Source organism: Sprattus sprattus (genome assembly GCF_963457725.1).
Source record: "Sprattus sprattus genome assembly, chromosome: 11".
In the NCBI taxonomy this organism is placed as follows: Eukaryota; Metazoa; Chordata; class Actinopteri; order Clupeiformes; family Clupeidae; genus Sprattus; species Sprattus sprattus.
In genome coordinates, this window is record NC_137909.1 from 20,096,779 (window position 1) to 20,122,980 (window position 26,202).

At 40.6% G+C, this 26,202-nt stretch overlaps 1 protein-coding gene across 6 annotated transcripts; it reads left to right on the plus strand.

The window, feature by feature from the left end:
- Positions 1-662: 662 nt before the first annotated feature.
- Positions 663-25,727, plus strand: LOC308371910 (myosin heavy chain, fast skeletal muscle-like; the record flags this gene model as incomplete). Of its 6 annotated transcripts, none has more annotated exons than XM_080846942.1 (38): positions 663-866; positions 959-1,102; positions 1,187-1,343; positions 1,449-1,476; positions 1,582-1,696; positions 1,794-1,886; positions 1,976-2,039; positions 2,130-2,228; positions 2,326-2,429; positions 2,548-2,686; positions 2,965-3,083; positions 3,569-3,718; positions 3,823-3,993; positions 4,086-4,386; positions 4,490-4,560; positions 4,662-4,749; positions 4,836-4,953; positions 5,049-5,172; positions 5,267-5,403; positions 5,623-5,878; positions 5,996-6,238; positions 6,324-6,500; positions 6,581-6,726; positions 6,838-6,928; positions 7,019-7,408; positions 7,596-7,841; positions 7,934-8,130; positions 8,237-8,420; positions 8,557-8,722; positions 8,843-8,967; positions 9,076-9,384; positions 9,473-9,676; positions 9,771-9,896; positions 9,981-10,151; positions 10,246-10,350; positions 10,434-10,529; positions 10,643-10,774; positions 10,898-10,918. In XM_080846942.1, 38 exons carry the CDS (start codon positions 663-665, stop codon positions 10,916-10,918), a joined length of 5,811 nt encoding a protein of 1,936 aa, XP_080703068.1. The 6 variants fall into 6 exon arrangements, with proteins under 6 accessions (XP_080703068.1, XP_080703070.1, XP_080703069.1 ...); XM_080846944.1 differs by having other exon boundaries at positions 1,582-1,678; XM_080846943.1 differs by having other exon boundaries at positions 663-863.
- Positions 25,728-26,202: the final 475 nt, after the last annotated feature.

Below are 26,202 nucleotides of genomic sequence, written 5' to 3' on the forward strand. Positions count from 1 at the left end.
CTTCTATTTTGGGGTCGGGTGGGGTGGGGGCCTCAGCATTGTTCTTTGCCCAGGGCCTCCAATTTGCTAAAACTGCCCCTGGCTGGACAATTATCACCTAATTTGGTTTTGCAGCTTATTTTATTCATATGCAAAGGTCATATCTCCTTTGACCAGGCTTCAGTGCGGTTCTATGAAGACATCACTTCAAATATACAAAAATATGTAAGAGAAGAGAATATGCACTCAGCTTAAACATTTTTGACACCTACTTCAGATCTGCTGATGTCTTTTTTTCCTCTTTGAAAAACACTGCACTCGATACATCATGATGAAAGATAAAGACAACATATTAAATCCCCTAAATAATAATACAACACACTTTTATTTATTTACTACATTACCCCATGTCTGTAGGATGCATTTCAACCCAATTTCTACATTAACTGTTTTAGCAAGATACCCATGGTTTAATATGATTACCTATTTTCTCATTAGATAAAATGAAAATATTTACTGTTGCTCTTGAATGCCTCATAGACAGTCACTACAAAAACAAACATCCAGTTGTTGTTTTGTTTACTTTTTTCAGATATGCTATGTTTCAAGGATGTTAATATGTTTCTTACAGTCCGAGGTTGTTTAAATGTTAATGCCTCTTCTTCCAACAGTAAACCTCAACCATGGGGGACAGTGACATGGCCATATATGGCAAAGCTGCCATTTACCTCCGTAAGCCTGAGAAGGAGAGGCTTGAGGCCCAAACCATGCCCTTTGATGCAAAGTCAGCTTGTTATGTAGTTGACAAGGAGGAGTTGTACCTGAAGGGTAAAATCAAGAGTAAAGATGGTGGCAAAGTCACTGTTGAACTGCTTGAATCCAAGGAGGTATGTTAGCAAGGTTCTTAGTTAAGAAAATTATTGACTATTAAAGAGAAAGTTTCTTGCCTTTATCTCTTTATATTGTCCATTTGTTTTAGGAAAGAACCGTTGCGGAGGCTGATGTCCACCCCATGAATCCTCCCAAGTATGACAAAATTGAGGACATGGCCATGATGACCCACCTCAATGAAGCCTCTGTCCTGTATAACCTCAAAGAGCGTTACGCAGCATGGATGATCTACGTAAGCTTTATGCTTTTCAGATGAAAAACTGTTTAAAAAAAATATAGAGCTGTGAAACCAATCCCCTTTGTTTCCTCATTCTAGACCTACTCTGGACTTTTCTGTGCCACTGTGAACCCCTACAAGTGGCTCCCTGTGTATGACCAAGAAGTGGTGGAGGCCTACAGAGGCAAGAAGCGTATGGAGGCCCCACCCCACATTTTCTCTGTCTCTGACAATGCTTTTCAGTTCATGCTCCAAGGTTAGCATTCAATTTAAAATCCACTAAATCATAAGATTTAATTACATATTTGTTCATGAACCAATTAAAAAAAGTGATTTATCTAAAATTGCATTTGTCCCACAGACAGGGAGAACCAGTCTGTTCTGATTACGTAAGTGTCAATGCATGACTTAAGACTTTGCATTATATTCTATGTTACCTTGTGGCACAGGCAATTCTTATCTGAAATGTTTTCATTATCTTATGTTTAATGTAGCGGAGAATCTGGTGCTGGCAAGACTGTGAACACCAAACGTGTCATTCAGTACTTTGCAACAATTGCAGTGGCTAGTGGTAAGGAGAAAAAGGAGCCGGTGCCTGGAAAGATGCAGGTCAGACCCCTTACACATTTATGTTCTAATTATTATAAAGCAACACAAACATTCTCTTCATACGAACATATTCCTTGAATGTTTCTTCCACTTGCAGGGCTCTCTTGAAGACCAGATTATTGCTGCTAACCCACTGTTGGAGGCTTATGGTAATGCCAAGACTGTGAGAAATGACAACTCTTCCCGTTTTGTAAGTTAACTTCTTTTTTAAACTCTGGCCTCAGTTCTGTGGTTATTAATAAGATAAAATTACTAAGGATACAATTTTGTCTAAAACAGGGAAAATTCATCAGAATTCACTTTGGCGCAACTGGAAAACTGGCTAAAGCTGATATTGAGACTTGTAAGTATAATTATCCTGTGTATATAAAAAAATACATTATTGCTGCCTAAATTTGGTCAAGTTAAAATATATTCTTCCCCACCTAAATAGACCTTCTGGAAAAGTCTAGAGTGACGTTCCAGCTTCCTGATGAGAGAGGCTACCACATCTTCTTCCAGATGATGACCAACCACAAGCCTGAGCTGATTGGTAGGGTTATTATTTTCAACCAACAATCAAAAAACATTACATTACATACAGTAATTATTAATTTGCAACAACAAATTATTGTTTTCCCCCTCTACAGAAATGTCCCTCATCACAAGCAACCCCTATGACTTCCCCATGTGCAGTCAGGGTCAGATTGCTGTGGCCAGCATTGATGACAAAGAAGAGTTGGACGCCACAGATGTGAGATATCCAAGAGTTTTTCTTCTGGACAATGAATGCAAATAGAATGACATTCTCAAAAACACTAATGATTAAAAATAATGGTGGGCTTAAACTTAATTTATGCATGTAATTGCAGGATGCCATTGACATCCTGGGTTTCACTGGAGAGGAGAAAGTCACCATTTACAAACTGACTGGTGCTGTGCTCCATCATGGCAATATGAAATTCAAGCAGAAGCAGCGTGAGGAGCAGGCTGAGCCTGATGGCACTGAGGGTAGGTTTAAAAACTACTGAACTTGGGTCAGTTCTAGTGATAACTACTAGGTAGTCTTATTTATTGAAGTTATTTCATTAAAAGATAAATCATCATGTTAGTTAACTTCAAGTTGTACTTTTGTAGTTATTAATATATTATATATATATATATACATCACCTACAATAGAAGCCTGTAAATATATCTACAATGTCATTAATTAGATATTTTTAGTGGCCTCTCAATTTAGGTTAAGAATGACTTTCCTCTGTAACTTAAAACGCTTTGTTGTTTTAAGATGCTGACAAAGTCGCTTACCTCCTTGGCCTGAACTCTGCTGATATGCTGAAGGCTCTGTGCTACCCAAGGGTGAAAGTTGGAACTGAGTATGTCACCAAGGGTCAGACCGTGCCACAGGTATGTCACATACAAGGTTGACTAAAGACCACAAGGATTTTGACATTGTTTGGCAAGAATTTTACTGCTGGTATTTTCTTTCTTAGGGTTCACACCTGTTATCATTGACATTTCAAAACTTTTCAAGGACCTTAAATTTAATCTCCATGAATCTTCACAAACGAATGAATAAACAGAATGATATACTTTACAGCACAGATTGGGCATAAACTCTGAAAGAAAAGTAAATAACAAGAGACTGCATCAGGCACAGCAAAACCACTATCCATGGAAAAGTACAATAACGTGATTAATTTCATTAGACATACATTCAACAAAATAATTATTTCTTGAACTTTCAGTGACTTAACTGAATTCCATGACTTTCCTAGCCCTGGAAAACGGGATTTTAAAACTCCATGACTTTTCCAGGATTTCCATGACAGTGGAAACCCTGCCTTTTCTCATCATAGTAAGTAAGTAGTTATTCTTACATATTGTTTTAGGTCAACAACTCAGTGTCAGCCTTGTGCAAGTCTATCTATGAGAGGATGTTCTTGTGGATGGTCATTCGTATCAACGAGATGTTGGACACCAAGAAGTCAAGTCAGTTCTACATTGGTGTGCTGGACATTGCTGGATTTGAGATTTTTGATGTGAGGACAAAATTATATTACAAAAGATTCTTCACTAACATTATTTGTTTCTAGTGACTTAAGGGTGCCACTCTCAATAATGTTTGAATATGTATCCAACACAGTACAACAGCATGGAGCAGCTGTGTATCAACTTCACCAATGAAAAACTGCAACAGTTCTTCAACCACACCATGTTTGTCCTGGAGCAAGAGGAGTACAAGAAAGAGGGCATTGTTTGGGCTTTCATTGACTTTGGCATGGACTTGGCTGCCTGCATTGAGCTGATTGAAAGGGTCAGTTTCAATCAATCCACATGGCACAGTGTTAGATTTGTATAGTTTCATGATGTCCACTTTTATAACTAAGCAATCTTATTTTTCAACAGCCCATGGGTATCTTTGCCATCCTTGAAGAGGAGTGCATTGTCCCCAAGGCCTCTGACACCACTTTCAAGGACAAGCTGTATGGCCAGCATCTTGGAAAGAACGCAGCCTTTGAGAAGCCCAAGCCTAAGAAAGGCAAAGCTGAAGCTCACTTCTCCCTGGTGCACTATGCCGGCATTGTGGACTACAATGTTACTGGATGGTTGGACAAAAACAAGGATCCACTGAACGACACTGTTGTTCAGCTGTACCAGAAGTCATCAGTCAAACTTTTGCCTGTCCTGTACCCACCTGTTGTTGAAGGTAATAAACCTGTTCAAGTCTAAAGGCTAATACACAAAGAGTAATTATATCAGATTCTATGTATATATCTCAATAACCCAATTCATTATTTGTTTGTCAACAGAGACTGGTGGTGCTAAGAAGGGTGGAAAGAAGAAGGGTGGCTCCATGCAGACTGTGTCCTCACAGTTCAGGGTATGCTTTTTAATACAAAGAAGAAAATTATCAATTAATCAATAATTGTCCCAGCACAATTAACTGTATGATTAAAATCGAAAACATTCTTGGCTCAACAGGAGAACTTGGGTAAACTGATGACCAACCTGAGGTCCACACATCCTCACTTTGTGCGTTGTCTGATTCCAAATGAAATTAAGAAACCAGGTAAAGGGCTTTTAGTACATTAAGACATGTCCATTATTCAACACATTTGATTTGCTTGAAAATTGTACATCTCCGTTTTTTCACAGGCTATATGCAGAACTTCCTGGTCATCCACCAGCTCAGGTGTAATGGTGTACTGGAGGGTATCAGAATCTGTAGAAAGGGTTTCCCAAGCAGAATCATGTATGCTGACTTCAAGCAGAGGTAAACATACAACAATATACAACAATAACTTATAATACACACTTCATATATGTATTATATGGGGAAAATAATGTTTTTCATTTTATTGACAATAGATACAAAGTACTGAACGCCAGTGTTATTCCTGAGGGTCAGTTCATTGATAACAAGAAGGCTGCTGAGAAGCTCTTGGGATCCATTGATGTTAATCACGATGAGTACAAGTTTGGACACACTAAGGTGGAGAATGTTTCTATCTTATATCTGTTATTATGAATAAATATTAAACTGCTTTCAATCACACACCTCATATGTTTTTGTTCTTCTCTTTTAGGTGTTCTTCAAAGCTGGTCTGCTTGGTGTCCTTGAGGAGATGCGAGATGAGAAACTGGTTTCCCTGGTCACAATGACTCAGGCTCTGTGCCGTGCATACCTGATGAGGAGGGAGTTTGTTGCAATGATGGAAAGGAGGTAATGTGTGATGTATTTGGTGGAATCACGCTCAACAAAATGATCTGCCATAAAACAAAGCATTGCAGGTTTTTTAATTGTAACACAATAGGTTGTGTTGAATGAAGTGCCAATCTCTTATAACTTAATTACTAATCACTGCCAGTGTTTGACAGAATCCCTCTGATCTATTCAGTAAGCTTCAACACGGTTTAATCAACAAATCAACCTCTTTTGCAGAGATGCAATCTTCACTATCCAGATGAATATCCGCTCATTCATTAATGTGAAACACTGGCCATGGATGAAGGTGTACTACAAGATCAAGCCTCTGCTTCAGAGTGCTGAAACTGAAAAGGAGCTGGCTAACCTGAAGGAGGAGCATGCAAAACTCAAAGACATGTTTGCAAAGGTTGATGCCAAGAAGAAGGATCTTGAGGAGAAGATGGTGTCTATTGTGCAAGAGAGGAATGACCTGCATCTGCAAATGGCATCTGTAAGTGTATAACTGTACAACGGGTAACAATGCTTCATATCATTGCAATATTCAAATCACTAACCTGTCTGAAAAGTACAAATCAGATTTCATCCTTTCATGTTGTATTTACTGTAGAGCTGTGAGACTCTCAACGATGCTGAGGAGAGGTGTGAGGGTCTGATCAAGAGTAAGATCCAGCTTGAGGCCAAACTCAAGGAGACAACAGAGAGACTGGAGGATGAAGAGGAAATGAATGCTGAGCTAACTGCCAAGAAGAGGAAACTGGAGGATGAGTGCTCTGAGCTCAAAAAGGACATTGATGATCTGGAGCTGACCTTGGCCAAAGTGGAGAAGGAGAAACATGCCACTGAGAACAAGGTTTATATTCTTAAAAAAAAAAAAAATGATTTTCAAGAAGTCTTCTTGAGGTTTACTGGATATTAATACAAAACATTCTATGTAGGTCAAGAACCTGACAGAGGAGATGGCCTCTCAGGATGAGGCCATTGCTAAGCTGACAAAAGAGAAGAAAGCCCTCCAAGAGGCCCATCAGCAGACTCTTGATGATCTCCAGGCAGAGGAAGACAAAGTCAACACTCTGACCAAGGCCAAGACTAAGCTTGAACAGCAAGTGGATGATGTGAGTTTAGGGCCTTTCTCTGTAAATAAATGCAAATATATCATTGTGCTACTTAATTACTTTATGCTTTGTATCTGCAGCTTGAGGGTTCCCTGGAGCAAGAAAAGAAGCTCCGCATGGACCTTGAGAGAGCCAAGAGAAAGCTTGAGGGTGACCTGAAACTGTCCCAGGAGAATGTCATGGATCTGGAGAATGACAAGCAGCAGTCTGATGAGAAGCTGAAGAAGTAATTTGGAATTCTATTAGCAACTAATGATTTATGCAAACATGACTCTTTTTTAAGTCCTTTTTTGGTATAAGCAGCCTTTAACAACTATTTTAATTTACAATTAAACAGGAAGGACTTTGAAACAAGCCAGCTCCTTAGCAAGATTGAGGATGAACAATCATTGGGTGCTCAGCTCCAGAAAAAGATCAAGGAGCTTCAGGTTTGTTTCACATCTTCAGTACCGAATAGTGTTTATTATCATCTGCCTGTTCTTTCTTAGCATCACTTATTTCTTTTTAACAACCAATAGGCCCGCATTGAAGAATTGGAAGAAGAGATTGAGGCTGAGCGTGCAGCTCGTGCTAAGGTTGAGAAGCAGAGAGCTGATCTCTCCAGGGAACTTGAGGAGATCAGTGAGAGGCTTGAGGAGGCTGGTGGTGCCACTGCTGCTCAAATTGAGATGAACAAGAAGCGTGAGGCTGAGTTCCAGAAGCTGCGTCGTGATCTTGAAGAGTCCACTCTGCAGCATGAAGCCACTGCTGCAGCTCTCCGCAAGAAGCAAGCTGATAGCGTGGCCGAGCTGGGAGAGCAGATCGACAACCTTCAGCGTGTCAAGCAGAAGCTTGAGAAGGAGAAGAGTGAATACAAGATGGAAATTGATGATCTTTCCAGCAACATGGAGGGAGTTGCTAAAGCTAAGGTTTGTGTGATGTATACCTTAATGTTCTAGGTAACTCTAACTACAAACAATATCATACTGCAAACAATGAAACAAAATGTACATATTCTTGAGGGTTTTGTATTATGTGTTGTCAAGTAAAATGGTAATAATTGCCATAAACATTTCTGACTTTTGTGTTGCTTATTCATTTGATCTTCACAAACAGGGAAATCTTGAGAAGATGTGCCGCACCCTTGAGGACCAACTCAGTGAAATCAAGTCCAAGAGTGATGAGGGTGCACGCCAGGTCAACGACCTGAGTGCTCAGAGAGCAAGACTTCAGACTGAAAATGGTGAACTTGGTCGCCAGGTTGAGGAGAAGGATGCTCTTGTGTCCCAGCTGAGTAGAAGCAAACAGGCTTTCACTCAGCAAATTGAGGAGCTGAAGAGGCTAAATGAGGAGGAAGTCAAGGTAATGATACCCGTGAATTACATGAAGAAATTGGAGTACATAACCCCATTCTATGAAGCCCCTAATAAACACCATTCACTGTTCACAAACAGGCCAAGAATGCCCTGGCCCATGGTGTTCAGTCTGCACGCCACGACTGCGACCTTCTGAGGGAGCAGTTTGAGGAGGAGCAGGAGGCCAAGGCTGAGCTGCAGCGTGGCATGTCCAAGGCCAACAGCGAGGTTGCTCAGTGGAGGACCAAGTATGAAACTGATGCCATCCAGCGCACTGAAGAGCTTGAGGAGTCCAAGTAGGTACCAAACAGGCAAAGACACACATAGAATGTGGATGTGGGTTGTTATGTTGTCTACTAAAACCTGTCAATGTCCTCTAACTTAAATCAATTGCATTTTCAGGAAAAAGCTTGCCCAGCGTCTACAGGAGGCTGAGGAACAAATTGAGGCTATCAACTCCAAGTGTGCTTCTCTGGATAAAACCAAGCAGAGACTCCAGGGTGAGGTTGAGGACCTCATGGTGGATGTGGAGAGAGCCAATGGTCTGGCTGCCAACCTTGACAAGAAACAGAGAAACTTTGACAAGGTTATACCTCTATCTGGAATTTGTGTAATGTTGTAGGACAAACTAGCACTCATATTACATAATATGGACGTATTGATTTTTTTGTATCAGTGTCTCATATGTGAAATTAACCCAAGACACAAACTGTTTTTCAAAGGTCTTGGCAGAATGGAAGCAGAAATATGAGGAGGGTCAGGCAGAGTTGGAGGGTGCCCAGAAAGAGGCTCGCTCTCTCAGCACTGAGCTGTTCAAGATGAAAAACTCCTATGAGGAGGCTCTTGACCAACTGGAGACTCTTAAGAGGGAGAATAAGAATCTCCAACGTAAGTCAAGATGGCCTTAAAATACTTCCAAATTAAAGCTTGTTTTATCCTGGAATACAAATCAATAGTACATTGGTAGATGCTTACTTGGTGTCAAGGGTTTTAAATGTCTTATTGCAGAGGAGATATCTGACCTGACTGAGCAGCTTGGTGAGACTGGAAAGAGCATTCATGAGCTGGAGAAGGCCAAGAAGACTGTTGAGACTGAGAAGTCTGAGATCCAGACTGCCCTGGAAGAGGCTGAGGTACAAATACAAAATCCAACAGGATCGAGTGGAGAGATTTGATAGGACATCTTAATAAATTAAGCAATTGGTCTTATGGTCTATGTTTGACACTCTTTTTAAAAATAGGGAACTCTCGAGCATGAGGAGTCCAAGATTCTCCGTGTCCAGCTTGAGCTGAACCAGGTGAAGGGTGAGGTTGACCGGAAGCTTGCAGAGAAGGATGAGGAGATGGAGCAGATCAAGAGGAACAGCCAGAGGGTGACTGACTCCATGCAGAGCACCCTGGACTCTGAGGTCAGGAGCAGGAATGATGCCCTGAGAATCAAGAAGAAAATGGAGGGAGATCTTAATGAGATGGAGATTCAGCTGAGCCATGCCAACCGCCAGGCTGCTGAGTCCCAGAAAAATCTGAGGACCGTCCAGGGTCAACTCAAGGTCAGTAGTATAAATATTCAGTGTTATCATATTACAGTGCTCACACCAATGAAGTATAGCAAGCACAACACATTTCTCTGTCAACCAGGATGCTCAACTGCACCTTGATGATGCTGTCAGAGGACAGGAAGACATGAAGGAGCAGGCTGCCATGGTGGAGCGCAGGAACACCCTGATGGTGGCTGAGATTGAAGAGCTTAGAGCTGCCCTGGAGCAGACAGAGAGAGGCCGCAAAGTGGCTGAGCAGGAGCTGGTTGATGCTAGTGAGCGTGTTGGCCTCCTCCACTCCCAGGTAGAGAATAATAAAAGGTTGTTCAAACCGATACATAAAACGAACAGTTCCAGCATTAAAAATATAACTGAGGTTGTTTATTTTTCCACACTAGAACACAAGTCTGCTGAACACCAAGAAGAAGCTTGAGACTGACTTCCTTCAGGTCCAAGGTGAAGTTGATGACATCCTCCAGGAGGCAAGAAATGCTGAGGACAAGGCCAAGAAAGCCATCACTGACGTAGGTTTTTTTTTCTGAAACAGAGCATTATATTATAAGTACTTTTACTTCTATTATTTTAAAATACCCTATTCCATCATATAGGCTGCCATGATGGCAGAGGAGCTGAAGAAGGAGCAGGACACCAGTTCTCATCTGGAGAGGATGAAGAAGAACCTGGAAGTCACTGTCAAGGATCTGCAGCACCGCCTGGATGAGGCTGAGAATCTGGCCATGAAGGGTGGCAAGAAACAGCTCCAGAAACTGGAGTCCAGGGTAGGTAACAAAATATGACTCTGAATGAACATGTTTAACTCATCATAACAAAACAGGGGTCAGTATCTGAAATGGAAATATTTTTCATGTTAAGGTTCGTGAACTGGAAGGTGAGGTTGAGGCTGAACAGAGACGTGGTGTTGATGCTGTCAAGGGAGTCCGCAAATACGAGAGGAGGGTGAAGGAGCTCACCTACCAGGTAAGGAACACTCCTCTTTCTCTCAAACTGCATGCAAAATCTAAGAGGGGAGGATATTTCTTGACAATCTTTTTTCTCTTTAGACTGAGGAGGACAAGAAGAATGTCACCAGACTGCAGGATCTGGTTGACAAGCTGCAGCTGAAGGTCAAGGGCTACAAGAGGCAGGCTGAGGAAGCTGTGAGTATTTTTCTGCCTTTGCTATACAGGAACATATCTGCTACTTTTTCTACTTCACATTGACTCTTGTTTTCTTTTTCTGTATTAATTGCACTCAATTTCATATACAACAGGAGGAACAGGCCAATACTCACCTGTCCAAGTGCAGGAAGGTTCAGCATGAGCTGGAGGAGGCTGAGGAGCGTGCTGACATTGCTGAGACCCAGGTCAACAAGCTCAGGGCCAAGAGCCGCGATGGCGGAAAGGTAACATAATGTTTTATGAATAAATATTATTATTTCAAAAAATTAACTTTGGAAATGTAAGAGTTATTAATTTTGTATTTGTCATTTAGTTAATTAATTGTATTTTTTTTTTTTTTTTTTAAGGGCAAAGAAGCGGCAGAGTAAACTCTCTGAATCCATGTCACTTTCATCTGGATTAAAAATCCTGGTTAATATGACTATTCTTTAAAAATGCCTACTACCTAATAAATATTGTTCATCTGAATATTGTGGTTTGTCTTTTTTAATGACTCATTCATAAACCTTAGTAAGGAGGCTGACTATTCAAAGACTTTATAACTGGACTGTGGCTTTTTTTATAACTGGACTGTAGCTTTTTCACATTCACAATCATTCAACAGGCTGTTCAAGTCACTCTTCACTGGTAAACAGTCTACATCAGAAAAGTTCTGCCTTGAGATCATATTTGGCATACTGAACTGAACTGGCTTAATCCCAAGCACAGGGATCACATATGTCGGCTGTGAACAAATTTCATTACAAATGTGCAGATTTGATTATTTACCATCTCCTATGCTTTCATTTGACTCCGCCATCTCACTGGGTTCTCTCCAAACCACATGGCTAACCTGGAGTTCATCAAGAAGTTCAATAATGGGAAAATTGTATGGAACTATATGCAGTTCTGTCTGATGCCTTAACTTTGAAAATCTGTGATTGAATCAATGATTGATGATTGTCTCATTCCACAAGGCAAACCTGTATTATTTAATAGGGTGAAAATGTCTTAAAGCTGTTCAATAACCAACAAATCACATTTAATTATTATGCAGTTAAGTAGCAATGCCTAAACATAGAAAATCAGAAGTTGTGTATGTGGGGCAACTTTGTGCTCCTAGACAAAGGGATTTGGAGAAACAGCAAATAATCTGGAGGAGATAACGGGCCTCATTTATAAAACGTTGCGTAGAAACCATCCTACATTTTGTCTAAGACATTTCCTGAAATGAGCGTAAGTGAGATCCACAGAAAACAGACGTACACACAAAAAACACGTGTACGCCAATCCTTCGGTTATAAATCACAAATGGTCGTGAAATTGTGCGCAACTGAATCTCCACCCTCAAAACGCCCCTATTTAATCTAATCAGCATATTTTTAATGCACAAACAGAGCGCATCCTCAATGCACAAACTCTCTGTGACAGTGGCAAGCAAGAAATAAACATGTAAACAGAAGAATTAAAGTGAAGCTGACATCGACGTTCTGCTGATGGAACAGCAGATGCGGGCCAAAACATCGTTAGAAAGCCTGTCTGGTGGCGTAATGGCAAAAGCAAAGTATTTGTCATGTAGTAGACACGTCTCCGAAGCACCAGCACCTGCACGAGCAGCAGAAGCCGCATCTGCGGCAGCATTACCAAGGCTTTGGTGCGCTCCACTACCAACCTGTGATGTATTGAAGTGGGCTTTCTAGGCTTTCTGAGTGTGCGAAATCTGGATGAGAATACATTGGGAACCCTGTTTTACGCAGGAAATCCTCTTTCACATTTTGCTGGGCACTGTATGGAAATCTAATAAATTGCGGGCATATGGGATAGTATACTGCGAAGAACCGGGCAAAATTCTGCTTAATGATGACGTGGATTGCTCTACTGGTCTCCAATTTCTCATCGGAACGTTCCTGTAGCCAGGAATCCAAGAACGGACAATACCTGAACGTGTATGGCCTGGTTGACTCTGGTGCGCCTCTCTAGACAAGAGGCCATTTGGGCACAACGCTCTCGGCAAGCGGTACCTGCTTATCAGACATACATCATCCTGTGTCAAAAAGTCTGATCACAATCACATTATCATCCACACGCGCACTTTAGAAACGCGTCACGAAAAGACAACATAGAAAAGTCCATGATGACTTCGAGACAGAGAGATCCAGACTGGTTATGGCGTCTTTTCATTTATGATCTACAATACAACGCAAAGAGGAAAAGCACTCTGCGCTTATTTAATGTCTTTATATTTGATGCCAATAATACAATTTGATTAACCTCTTCCGCGGGGTATGTGCAGTTGTGGTTTATATATATATATATTGCGGAACTGAAGTACATTGATTTAAATGAAAAACAATTTGGCTATAGCTATCTACCTCTTTTTTTTCCTCCCAACCATTGACTTTTTCCCAACCTTCGAATTACCTTCCGGAGCTCCGTAGAATTCAGATAGTAAAATCTGGAAAATTCTCTTATTTCTTGGTGATAGTGTGTGGCATCCCCTCAGATACCGAGCTGGGGTTGCCAGTTTGTCTGAATACAGTTGAGCCACAGACTGATGCCGCCTTCTTGCAAGTCTTCAGCTGGCACAAGGGTCACAGGGATCACAAGCCTGTCGGAAGACCACATGACCCAAAAGTAACCCTGAGACGTTGTCTCCCCTTCTCGTTGCCCAAGCACATTAGCGTTGTGATTCAAAGATTTTGTTCGACAGAAGAGTCCTGTCGTTTGGTCTTCTCCACTCAGCATCAACTTTCTGGTAGTTGCACATGAGTATGAGTTTTCATTGAGAAATAGAAATAAAAAAGTTGCATTCCTGATGATTTTATGATGAAATAACGGTTTATGGTGTGAAGTAACTTTTCTGTAAGAATACCTTATTGTACAGGTGCCATTTACTATTGCAGAGTAAATAAAATGTAACAACACTCTAAACATCATTATGTGATTTATTGAAATATTTTCAAGAGCTCGGATGGAAGCAAAATAAACTTAGAAACACAGCAATAAAAATGCCAACTGCCTGAGAGGCTTTCCCTGGTGTCGGTCAGAAGTAAAAATAGTTTTATTAGGCCATGAGAGTGAATTGCAAGTTTTCCACTTTTAGTACACTTTTAAAGTATTTTTTCCTTTCCAATTTAAGAGCCTATAGCAGTTTCTTGGGTAAACCAAAAGTGTGGATAAGTATATAAGATTTGAAAAAAATTATAACACACACGCCACACACCGCCAATAAATCACACTATTTCCATCTTAGGAATGTTATCCTGAAAATGAGTAGCCCCGCCCCTGCCTAAAAAGGCCTTGCAACAACTTAAGCATTTGTGTGTGGTATAAAAAGAATACAAAACATTAACAGTTTTAAGTGTATTGCTTTAACCTTTAATACATTCAAGAATTACCAGGCCCACCAGCATGGATTATGTCCTTTCGATTAGCAAATCAAAACAACAAAGTATTACATACAAAAATTAAAACTACTACATGAAAAGGCTGAAAGTGCTTTTGAACTGCATGTCAAACAAAATGGGACAGTGTAAAAATGCTAATCAACAGCTTCAATATACATCAGAGTTTTCCTAAATGTTTTCCTAAATGTTTGTGAATTAAAGGTCAACACCATAAATGGACCAGATTAGGTAACATTACCACATTGGTAATGGAAGTAGTGGTTCCGCTCATTTCATAACTATGTATTAGTAAACTTGTTAGTTCATCAATGTGTTTGTGTGATGGTTTGCTTGCCATGATGTTTAAATATACCAAACCATTCCAATCCTTCCTTATTTGGATCCTGCTTAGTTTGCAGATGGTCACAATATAAGGACCTGGAGGAAGCGAGAGGTTCACAGAGATAGGGGGTTCCAGTGCACAGTAAGTTGTCACCTGCTTGACTTGTCAATGAGGATCTGTACAGCATGGGTGGCTGCATGGTAAACTCTGATGTTCTCTGAAACATGGGAGAGCTGGATTGGCTTGGCAGTGAAAGTTTTTACTATTTTAATGTATATATAATATATTGTCTGACCTCTTACTCCCATCATTTTAGAATATTTGACGGTTTTGGACATTTCACCTGGTCCTTGGAAGAACAAGTAAGTGTATCTGCTTTTTTGACAATCAATTCAGCAACTTTTTATTTTTTATTTTTAAGCAAGCAAGCCAATCAGCTCCCAAAGAAAATATATACCTACAAGTTCAGAATACCCTTTCCAGTTCAGTCAAAGCAGTATTTTTCAATCACATGGGGTTGCTTAGCTATGTACATTTCACAGATTAGGTCCTTGAATACAAAATTCTAGGCTGTACACGCAGTCTTTGGCTGGACAGTTATCACCTATTCTGGATTTGAAGCTACTTTTATTCAAAGGCAAAGGATATATCTCCTTTGACCAGGCTTCAGTGAGGTTCTATAAAGACATCACTTCAAATAAAATGAATAGTGTAAGAGTAGAAATAATGAACTCAGCCCTACTTTCAGATCTGTTGATGTCTTTTTCAATTTTTGCACTTTAAAAAAAAAAAGAATCTCATACAGACAAATAACACTAATTTTCATTTACAAGTCTGCACCTCATACATAATGATGAAAGATAAAGACCACATTTTAAATTCACTAAATAATGATCCAATAGTTTTATTTATTTACTACACTACCCCACGCCTGTAGGCTGCATTTTAAACCTAATTTCTACATTGACTGTTTTAGCAAGATACCCATGATAAAATCTTATTGTCGTTTTGTTTACTTTTTTCAGATATGCTACGTTTCAAGGATGAATTATGTTTCTTACAGTCCGTGGTTGTAATCTTTCTTATTTCAAAATGACATGTTCATGCCTTCTTCCAACAGTAAACCGCAACCATGGGGGACGGCGACATGGCCACTTATGGCAAGGCAGCCATTTACCTCCGTAAGCCTGAAAAGGAGAGACTTGAGGCCCAAACCAAGCCCTTTGATGCAAAGTCAGCTTGCTATGTAGTTGACAAGGAGGAGTTGTACCTGAAGGCTACAATCAAGAGTAAAGATAGTGGCAAAGTCACTGTTGAACTGTGGGAATCCAAGGAGGTATGTTAACAAGGCTCTTAGTTGAGACAATTATTGACTATTTACATTAAACAGAAAGTTTCTTGCCTTTATCTCTTCATATTGTCCATTTGTTTTAGGAAAAAGTCGTTAAGGAGGAGGATGTCCACCCCATGAATCCTCCCAAGTTTGACAAGATTGAGGACATGGCCATGATGACCCACCTCAATGAAGCCTCTGTCCTGTATAACCTCAAAGAGCGCTACGCAGCATGGATGATCTACGTAAGCCTTATGCTTTCTCAAAGATGAAAAACTATGTTAAATATAAAACAGCTGTAAAACCAATCCCCTTTATTTCCTCATTCTAGACATACTCTGGACTTTTCTGTGCCACTGTGAACCCCTACAAGTGGCTCCCTGTGTATGACCAAGAAGTGGTGGAGGCCTACAGAGGCAAGAAGCGTATGGAGGCCCCACCCCACATTTTCTCTGTCTCTGACAATGCTTTTCAGTTCATGCTCCAAGGTAAGCATTCCATTTAAAAGCCACTACATAAAAACATTTAATAACATATTTGTACGTATGAACTAATACAAAAAAAGTGGTTTATCTAAAATTGCATTTGTCCCACAGACAAGGAGAACCAGTCTGTCCTGATTACGTAAGTGTGAATGCATAACTTTCACTTTGCATCACCTTTTATGTTACCTTGTGGCACAGACCATTCTTATATGAAAAATGTCAATAACTTCTGTTTAATCTAGCGGAGAATCTGGTGCTGGCAAGACTGTGAACACCAAACGTGTCATCCAGTACTTTGCAACAATTGCAGTGGCTGGTGGTGACAAGAAAAAGGAGCCAGTGCCTGGAAAGATGCAGGTCAGACCCCTTACACATTTATGTTCTAATTATCATAAAGCAACACAAACATTCTCTTCATAACAACATTTTCCTTGAATGTTTCTTCCACTTGCAGGGCTCTCTTGAAGACCAGATTATTGCTGCTAACCCACTGTTGGAGGCTTATGGTAATGCCAAGACTGTGAGGAATGACAACTCTTCCCGTTTTGTAAGTTAACTTCTTATTTAAACTCTGGCCTCAGTTCTGCTGTTATTTATTAGATTAAATTAATTAGGATATAATTCTGTCTAAAACAGGGAAAATTCATCAGAATTCACTTTGGCGCAACTGGAAAACTGGCTAAAGCTGATATTGAGACTTGTAAGTATAATTATATAAGTATAAGTATTATTATGTGTATATAAAACATTTACATTATTGCTGCCTTCATTTTTTCAAGTGAAAATAAATTCTTCCCCACCTAAATAGACCTGCTGGAAAAGTCAAGAGTGACATTCCAGCTTCCTGATGAGAGAGGCTACCACATCTTCTTCCAGATGATGACCAACCACAAGCCTGAGCTGATTGGTAGGGTTATTATTTTCAACCAACAATCAAAAAACATTACTTGTAATTATTAATTTGCAACAACAAATTATTGTTTTCCCCCTCCACAGAAATGTGCCTCATCACAAACAACCCCTATGACTTTCCCATGTGCAGTCAGGGCCAGATCGCTGTTGCCAGCATTAATGACAATGAAGAATTGGACGCCACAGATGTGAGATATCACATGTTTTTCTTCTGGACAATGAATACAATGAGAATGACATTCTTAAAAACACTAATGATTAACAATAATGATGAGCTTAATTTGCATTTATGCTTGTAATGGCAGGAAGCCATTGACATCCTGGGTTTCACTGCAGAGGAGAAAGTCACAATTTGGAAACTGACTGGTGCTGTGCTCCATCATGGCAATTTGAAATTCAAGCAGAAGCAGCGTGAGGAGCAGGCTGAGCCTGATGGCACTGAAGGTAGGTTTAAATATTCTACTGAACTTTGGTCAGTTCTAGTGATAACTACTAGGTAGTTTTATTTATTGAAGTAATTTCATTAAAAGATCAGCATGTCAGCATGTATATTAACTTCAAATTGTACTTTTCCTCTGATAATAGTTATTAATATAATATATGTATTTCCTTAAACAGAAGCCTGTAAATATATCTACATTCAAATTAAAATATATGTCATTCATTAGATATTTTTCAGTACTTTCCTGGGTAAAATATTGATATAAATGACTCACTTAAACTCTTTGTTGCTTTAAGATGCTGACAAAGTCGCTTACCTCCTGGGCCTGAACTCTGCTGATATGCTGAAGGGTCTTTGCTACCCAAGGGTGAAAGTTGGAAATGAGTTTGTCACCAAGGGTCAGACTGTGCCACAGGTATGTAACATACAAGGTTGACTAAAGACCACAAGGATTTTGACATTGTTTTGCAAGAATTTTACTGCTGGGTTTTTCTTTCTTAGGGTTCACACCTGTTATCATTTCAAAACTTTTCAAGGACCTTTAATTTAATCTCCATGAATCTTCACTAACTAATAAATAAACAGAATGATATACTTTAAAGCACAGATTGGGCCTAAACTCTGAAAGAAAAGTAAATAACAAGAGACTGCATCAGGCACAACAAAACCACTATCCATGGAAAAGTACAATAACATAATTCATTTCATTAGACCTACATTCAACAAAATAAATATTTCTTGACTTTTCTAGAACTTTCAGTGACTTAACTGAATTCCATGACTTTCCTAGCCCTGGAAAATGGGATTTTAAAACTCCATTACTTTTCCAGGATTTCCATGACAGTGGAAACCCTGCCTTTTCTCATCATAGTAAGTAGTTATTCTTACATATTGTTTTAGGTCAACAACTCAGTGTCAGCCTTGTGCAAGTCTATCTATGAGAGGATGTTCTTGTGGATGGTCATTCGTATCAACGAGATGTTGGACACCAAGAAGTCAAGTCAGTTCTACATTGGTGTGCTGGACATTGCTGGATTTGAGATTTTTGATGTGAGGACAAAATTATAAGATTCTTCACTAACATTATTTGTTTCTAGGGACTTAAGGGTGCCACTCTCAATAATGTTTGAATATGTATCCAACACAGTACAACAGCATGGAGCAGCTGTGTATCAACTTCACCAATGAAAAACTGCAACAGTTCTTCAACCACACCATGTTTGTCCTGGAGCAAGAGGAGTACAAGAAAGAGGGCATTGTTTGGGCGTTCATTGACTTTGGCATGGACTTGGCTGCCTGCATTGAGCTGATTGAAAGGGTCAGTTTCCATCAATCCAACAAGCACAATGTTAGATTTGTATAGTTTCATATTGTCCACTTTTGTAACTAAGTAATCTTATTTTTCAACAGCCCATGGGTATCTTTGCCATCCTTGAAGAGGAGTGCATTGTCCCCAAGGCCTCTGACACCACTTTCAAGGACAAGCTGTATGCCCAGCATCTTGGAAAGAACCAAGCCTTTGCGAAGCCCAAGCCTGGCAAAGGCAAAGCTGAAGCTCACTTCTCCCTGGTGCACTATGCCGGCACTGTGGACTACAATGTTACTGGATGGTTGGACAAGAACAAGGATCCACTGAACGACTCTGTTGTGCAGCTGTACCAGAAGTCATCAGTCAAACTTTTGCCTGTACTGTACCCACCTGTTGTTGAGGGTAATAACCAGTTCAAGTCAAAAAGCTAATACACAAATAGTTATTATATTAGTTCTATGTAAATAACTCAATTATCCGATTCATTATTTGTATGTCCACAGAGAGTGGTGGTGCTAAGAAGGGTGGTAAGAAGAAGGGTGGCGCCATGCAGACTGTGTCCTCACAGTTCAGGGTATGTGCTTTAATATCAAGAAGTAAATGATCAATTAATCAATAATCCAGCATAATTAACTGTATGATTAAAATTTTATACATTCTTGCCTCAACAGGAGAACTTGGGTAAACTGATGACCAACCTGAGGGCCACCCATCCTCACTTTGTGCGTTGTCTGATTCCAAATGAAATTAAGAAACCAGGTAAAGGGCTTTTAGTAAATTAAGACATGTCCAATATTCAACACCTTGTATTTGCTTGAACATACATACATCTCTGTATTTTCACAGGTTATATGCAGAACTTCCTGGTCATCCACCAGCTCAGGTGTAATGGTGTACTGGAGGGTATCAGAATCTGTAGAAAGGGTTTCCCAAGCAGAATCATGTATGCTGACTTCAAGCAGAGGTAAACATACAACAATATACAACAATAACTTATAATACACACTTCATATATGTATTATATGGGGAAAATAATGTTTTTCTTATTATTGACAACAGATACAAAGTACTGAATGCCAGCGTTATTCCTGACGGTCAGTTCATTGATAACAAGAAGGCTGCTGAGAAGCTCTTGGGATCCATCGATGTTAATCACGATGAGTACAAGTTTGGACACACTAAGGTGGAGAATGTTTTCATAATATCTGTTATTATGGATAAATATTGAATTACATACAGTATGTCCATTTCTGCTGTCAATCACACACCTCATCATTTTTTGTTCTTCTCTGTTAGGTGTTCTTCAAAGCTGGTCTGCTTGGTGTCCTTGAGGAGATGCGAGATGAGAAACTGGTGTCCCTGGTCACAATGACTCAGGCTCTGTGCCGTGCATACCTTATGAGGAAGGAGTTTGTGTCGATGATGGAAAGGAGGTAATGTGTGATGTATTTGGTGGAAACATAGCATTGCAGGTTTTTTCATTGTAACACAATAGGTTATGTTGAATGAATTGCCAATCTCTTATAAATTAGAGCACAAATGTGCAGAGCAGGGATAATTTCTATCAACACAGATGTATAAAAAAGACTGGACTTTTTTCAGTGTTTGAGAGAATCCCTATGATCTATTCAGTAAGCATCAACACGGTTTAATCAACAAATCAACCTCTTCTGCAGAGATGCAATCTTCACTATCCAGATGAATATCCGCTCATTCATTAATGTGAAACACTGGCCATGGATGAAAGTGTACTACAAGATTAAGCCTCTGCTTCAGAGTGCTGAAACTGAGAAGGAGCTGGCTAGCCTGAAGGAGGAGCATGCAAAACTCAAAGACATGTTTGCAAAGGTTGATGCCAGGAAGAAGGATCTTGAGGAGAAGATGGTGTCTATTGTGCAAGAGCGGAATGACCTGCATATGCAAATGGCATCTGTAAGTGTATAACTATACAACAGATTACAATTCTTCACATATTCAAATCACTAACCTGTCTGAAAATGATGTTTTCAATACAAATCAGATTTCATCCTTTCATCTTGTATTTACTGTAGAGCGGTGAGACTCTCAATGATGCTGAGGAGAGGTGTGAGGGTCTGATCAAGAGTAAGATCCAGCTTGAGGCCAAACTCAAGGAGACAACCGAGAGACTGGAGGATGAAGAGGAAATCAATGCTGAGATGACTGCCAAGAAGAGGAAACTGGAGGATGAGTGCTCTGAGCTCAAGAAGGACATTGATGATCTGGAACTGACCTTGGCCAAAGTGGAGAAGGAGAAACATGCCACTGAGAATAAGGTTTATATTCTTTAAAAAAAAGTATAAAGTTTTTTTTCAAGAAGTCTTTGTAAGGTTTACTGGATATTGATATAAAATATTCTATGTGTAGGTCAAGAACCTGACAGAGGAGATGGCCTCTCAGGATGAGGCCATTGCTAAGCTGACAAAAGAGAAGAAAGCCCTCCAAGAGGCCCATCAGCAGACGCTTGATGATCTCCAGGCAGAGGAAGACAAAGTCAACACTCTGACTAAGGCCAAGACTAAGCTTGAACAGCAAGTGGATGATGTGAGTTAAGGGCCTGTCTGTGTAAAGAACTGCACATATGTCATTGTACTACTTAATTACGTTATGCTTTGTATCTGCAGCTTGAGGGTTCCCTGGAGCAAGAAAAGAAGCTCCGAATGGACCTTGAGAGAGCCAAGAGGAAGCTTGAGGGTGACCTGAAACTGTCCCAAGAGAATGTCATGGATTTGGAGAATGACAAGCAGCAGTCTGATGAGAAGCTGAAGAAGTAATGTACAATTCTATTAGCAGCTAACATGCACTCCTTTTTTAGTCCTTTTTTGGTAAAGGCAGCCGTTTACAACTATTTTAATTTACAATTATACAGGAAGGACTTTGAAACAAGCCAGCTCCTTAGCAAGATTGAGGATGAACAATCATTGGGTGCTCAGCTCCAGAAAAAGATCAAAGAGCTTCAGGTTTGTTTCACATCTTCAGGACCGAATCGTGTTTATTATCATCTGCCTGTTCTTTCTTAGTATCACTTAATTATATTTAACAACCAATAGGCCCGCATTGAAGAATTGGAAGAAGAGATTGAGGCTGAGCGTGCAGCACGTGCTAAGGTTGAGAAGCAGAGAGCTGATCTCTCCAGGGAACTTGAGGAGATCAGTGAGAGGCTTGAGGAGGCTGGTGGTGCCACTGCTGCTCAAATTGAGATGAACAAGAAGCGTGAGGCTGAGTTCCAGAAGCTGCGTCGTGATCTTGAAGAGTCCACTCTGCAGCATGAAGCCACTGCTGCAGCTCTCCGCAAGAAGCAAGCTGATAGCGTGGCCGAGCTGGGAGAGCAGATCGACAACCTTCAGCGTGTCAAGCAGAAGCTTGAGAAGGAGAAGAGTGAATACAAGATGGAAATTGATGATCTTTCCAGCAACATGGAGGGAGTTGCTAAAGCCAAGGTTTGTGACATGTATACCTTAATGTTCTAGGTAACTTTAACTACAAATAATATCATACTGCAGACAATGAAACAAAACGTACATATTCTTGTAGGTTTTGTATTGAGTGTTGGCAAGTAAAATGGTTATAATTGCCATAAACATTTCTGACTTTTGTGTTGCTTATTAATTTTACCTTCACAAACAGGGAAATCTTGAGAAGATGTGCCGCACCCTTGAAGACCAACTCAGTGAACTCAAGTCCAAGAGTGATGAGGGTGCACGCCAGCTCAATGACCTTAGTGCTCAGAGAGCAAGACTTCAGACTGAAAATGGTGAACTCGGCCGCCAGGTTGAGGAGAAAGATGCTCTTGTGTCTCAGCTGAGTAGAAGCAAACAGGCTTTCACTCAGCAAATTGACGAGCTGAAGAGGTTAAATGAGGAGGAAGTCAAGGTACTGATACTCGTGAATAACATGATGAAGAAATTGAAGTACATAACCCATTCTGTGAAGCCCTTAATGAACCCTATTCATTGTTCACAAACAGGCCAAGAATGCCCTGGCCCACGCTGTTCAGTCTGCACGCCACGACTGTGACCTTCTAAGGGAGCAGTTTGAGGAAGAGCAGGAGGCAAAGGCTGAGTTGCAGCGTGGCATGTCCAAGGCCAACAGCGAGGTTGCTCAGTGGAGGACCAAGTATGAAACTGATGCCATCCAGCGCACTGAAGAGCTTGAGGAGTCCAAGTATGTACCAAACAGGCAAACAACACATAGAATGTGGATGTGGATTGTTAAGTTTTCTACTAAAACCTGTCCATGTCTTCTTACTTAAATCGATTGCATTATCAGGAAAAAGCTTGCCCAGCGTCTACAGGAGGCTGAGGAACAAATTGAGGCTATCAACTCCAAGTGTGCTTCTCTGGATAAAACCAAGCAGAGACTCCAGGGTGAGGTTGAGGACCTCATGGTTGATGTGGAGAGAGCCAATGGTTTGGCTGCCAACCTTGACAAGAAGCAGAGAAACTTTGACAAGGTTAAACCGCTATCTGGAATTTGTGTGATGTTGTAGGACAAACTAGCCCTCATATAACATAATATGAACATATGGATTTTTGGAAGCAGTGTCTTATAAGTAAAATTAACCCAAGACACAAACTGTTTTTCAAAGGTCTTGGCAGAATGGAAGCAGAAGTATGAGGAGGGTCAGGCAGAGTTGGAGGGTGCCCAGAAAGAGGCTCGCTCTCTCAGCACTGAGCTGTTCAAGATGAAGAACTCCTATGAGGAGGCTCTTGACCAGTTGGAGACTCTTAAGAGAGAGAACAAGAATCTCCAACGTAAGTCAAGATGGCCTTTAAATGTTACCCAATCAAATTCTTGTGATCCTGAAGCGCTTGTATCCTGAGGCACAAATCAATAGTACATTGGTAGATGCTGACTTTGTGTAAAGGGTTTTAAATGTCTTGTTGCAGAGGAGATCTCTGACCTGACTGAGCAGCTTGGTGAGACTGGAAAGAGCATTCATGAGCTAGAGAAGGCCAAGAAGACTGTTGAGACTGAGAAAGCTGAGATCCAGACTGCCCTGGAAGAGGCTGAGGTACAAATACAAAATCCAGGAAAACAGGATGGAATAGATAGATTCAATAGGACATCTTCATAAATTAAGTAATTGGTCATGTAACATTCAGTTTTTATACTCTTTTTTTATATATAAATAGGGAACTCTTGAGCATGAGGAGTCCAAGATTCTCTGTGTCCAGCTTGAGCTGAACCAGGTCAAGGGTGAGGTTGACAGGAAGCTTGCAGAGAAGGATGAGGAAATAGAGCAGATCAAGAGGAACAGCCTGAGGGTGACTGACTCCATGCAGAGCACCCTGGACTCTGAGGTCAGGAGCAGGAATGATGCCCTGAGAATCAAGAAGAAGATGGAGGGAGACCTTAATGAGATGGAGATTCAGCTGAGCCACGCCAACCGCCAGGCTGCTGAGTCCCAAAAACATCTGAGGACAGTCCAGGGTCAGCTCAAGGTCAGTAGTATAAATATTCAGTGTTTTGTTATTACAGTTCTTAAACCAATGCAGTATAGCAAACACCATACATTTCTCTGTCAACCAGGATGCTCAACTGCACCTTGATGATGCTGTCAGAGGACAGGAAGACATGAAGGAGCAGGCTGCCATGGTTGAACGCAGGAACACCCTGATGGTGGCTGAGATTGAGGAGCTGAGAGCTGCCCTGGAGCAGACAGAGAGAGGCCGCAAAGTGGCTGATCAGGAGCTGGTTGATGCCAGTGAGCGTGTTGGCCTCCTGCACTCCCAGGTAGAGAATAAAAAAGGTTGTTTAAACAGATACATTAATCTTACAGTTCCAGCAAGCAACTGAGGTTGTTTATTTCTCCATACTAGAACACAAGTCTGCTGAACACCAAGAAGAAGCTTGAGGCTGACTTCCTTCAGGTCCAAGGTGAAGTTGATGACATCGTCCAGGAGGCAAGAAATGCTGAGGACAAGGCCAAGAAAGCCATCACTGATGTAAGTTTTTTTTCTGAAACAGAGCATTATATTTAAAAGTACTTTTACTTCTATTATTGAAAAATACATGTTCCCATTATATAGGCTGCCATGATGGCAGAGGAGCTGAAGAAGGAGCAGGACACCAGTTCTCATCTGGAGAGGATGAAGAAAAACCTGGAAGTCTCTGTCAAGGATCTGCAGCACCGCCTGAATGAGGCTGAGAATCTGGCCATGAAGGGTGGCAAGAAACAGCTCCAGAAACTGGAGTCCAGGGTAGGTAACAAAATATGACTCTGAATGAAAATGTTTAACTCATCATAACAAAACAGGGGTCAGTATCTGTAATGAAAATATTTTTCATGTTAAGGTTCGTGAACTGGAAGGTGAGGTTGAGGCTGAACAGAGACGTGGTGTTGATGCTGTCAAGGGAGTCCGCAAATACGAGAGGAGGGTGAAGGAGCTCACCTACCAGGTAAGAAACACTCCTCTTTTTCTCGAACTGCTTGCATAATCTAAGAGGGGAGGACATTTCTTTACAATATTTATTCTCTTTAGACTGAGGAGGACAAGAAGAATGTCACCAGACTGCAGGATCTGGTTGACAAGCTGCAGCTTAAGGTCAAGGCCTACAAGAGGCAGGCTGAGGAAGCTGTGAGTATTTTTCTGCCTTTGCTATACAGGAAAATATCTGCTACTTTTTCTACTTCACATTGACTCTTGTTTTGTTTTTCTGTATTAATTGCACTCAATTTCATATACAACAGGAGGAACAGGCCAATACTCACCTGTCCAAGTGCAGGAAGGTTCAGCATGAGCTGGAGGAGGCTGAGGAGCGTGCTGACATTGCTGAGACCCAGGTCAACAAGCTCAGGGCCAAGAGCCGCGATGGCGGAAAGGTAACATAATGTTTTATGAATACATATTATTATTTCACAAATTACCTTTGAAAATGTAAGTGTTGACAAATTGATTTTGTATTTGTCATTTAGTTAATTCATTGTATTTGTTCTTTTTTAAAGGGCAAAGAGGCTGCAGAGTAAACTCTCCGAATCCATGTCACTTTTATCTGGATTAAAAATACTGGTTAAAATGACTATTCTGTAAAAATGCGTACTACCTAATAAATATTTTCTATCTGAATATTGTGGTTTGTCTTTTTTAATAACTCATTCATAAACCTTAGTCAGGAGGCTGACAATTCAAAGACTTTATAACTGGACTGTAGCTTTGTAATCACTGGACTGGGCTTTTTTCACATTCACAATCATTCAACAGGCTGTTCAAGTCATCTCCTTGGTACTTTTTTGAGACTTCTTTAGCTGTAGCAGACAATGCACGCAACTCTTCACTGATAAACAGTTGACAGTCCGCTCATGTCCAACCTTGAGATCAAATTTGGCATACTGAACTGGACGGGCTTCATCCCAAGAACAGGGATCACATAAGTGGGCTCTGAACAATTTCATTACAAATGTGCAGATTTGATTATTTACCATCTCCTATGCTTTCATTTGA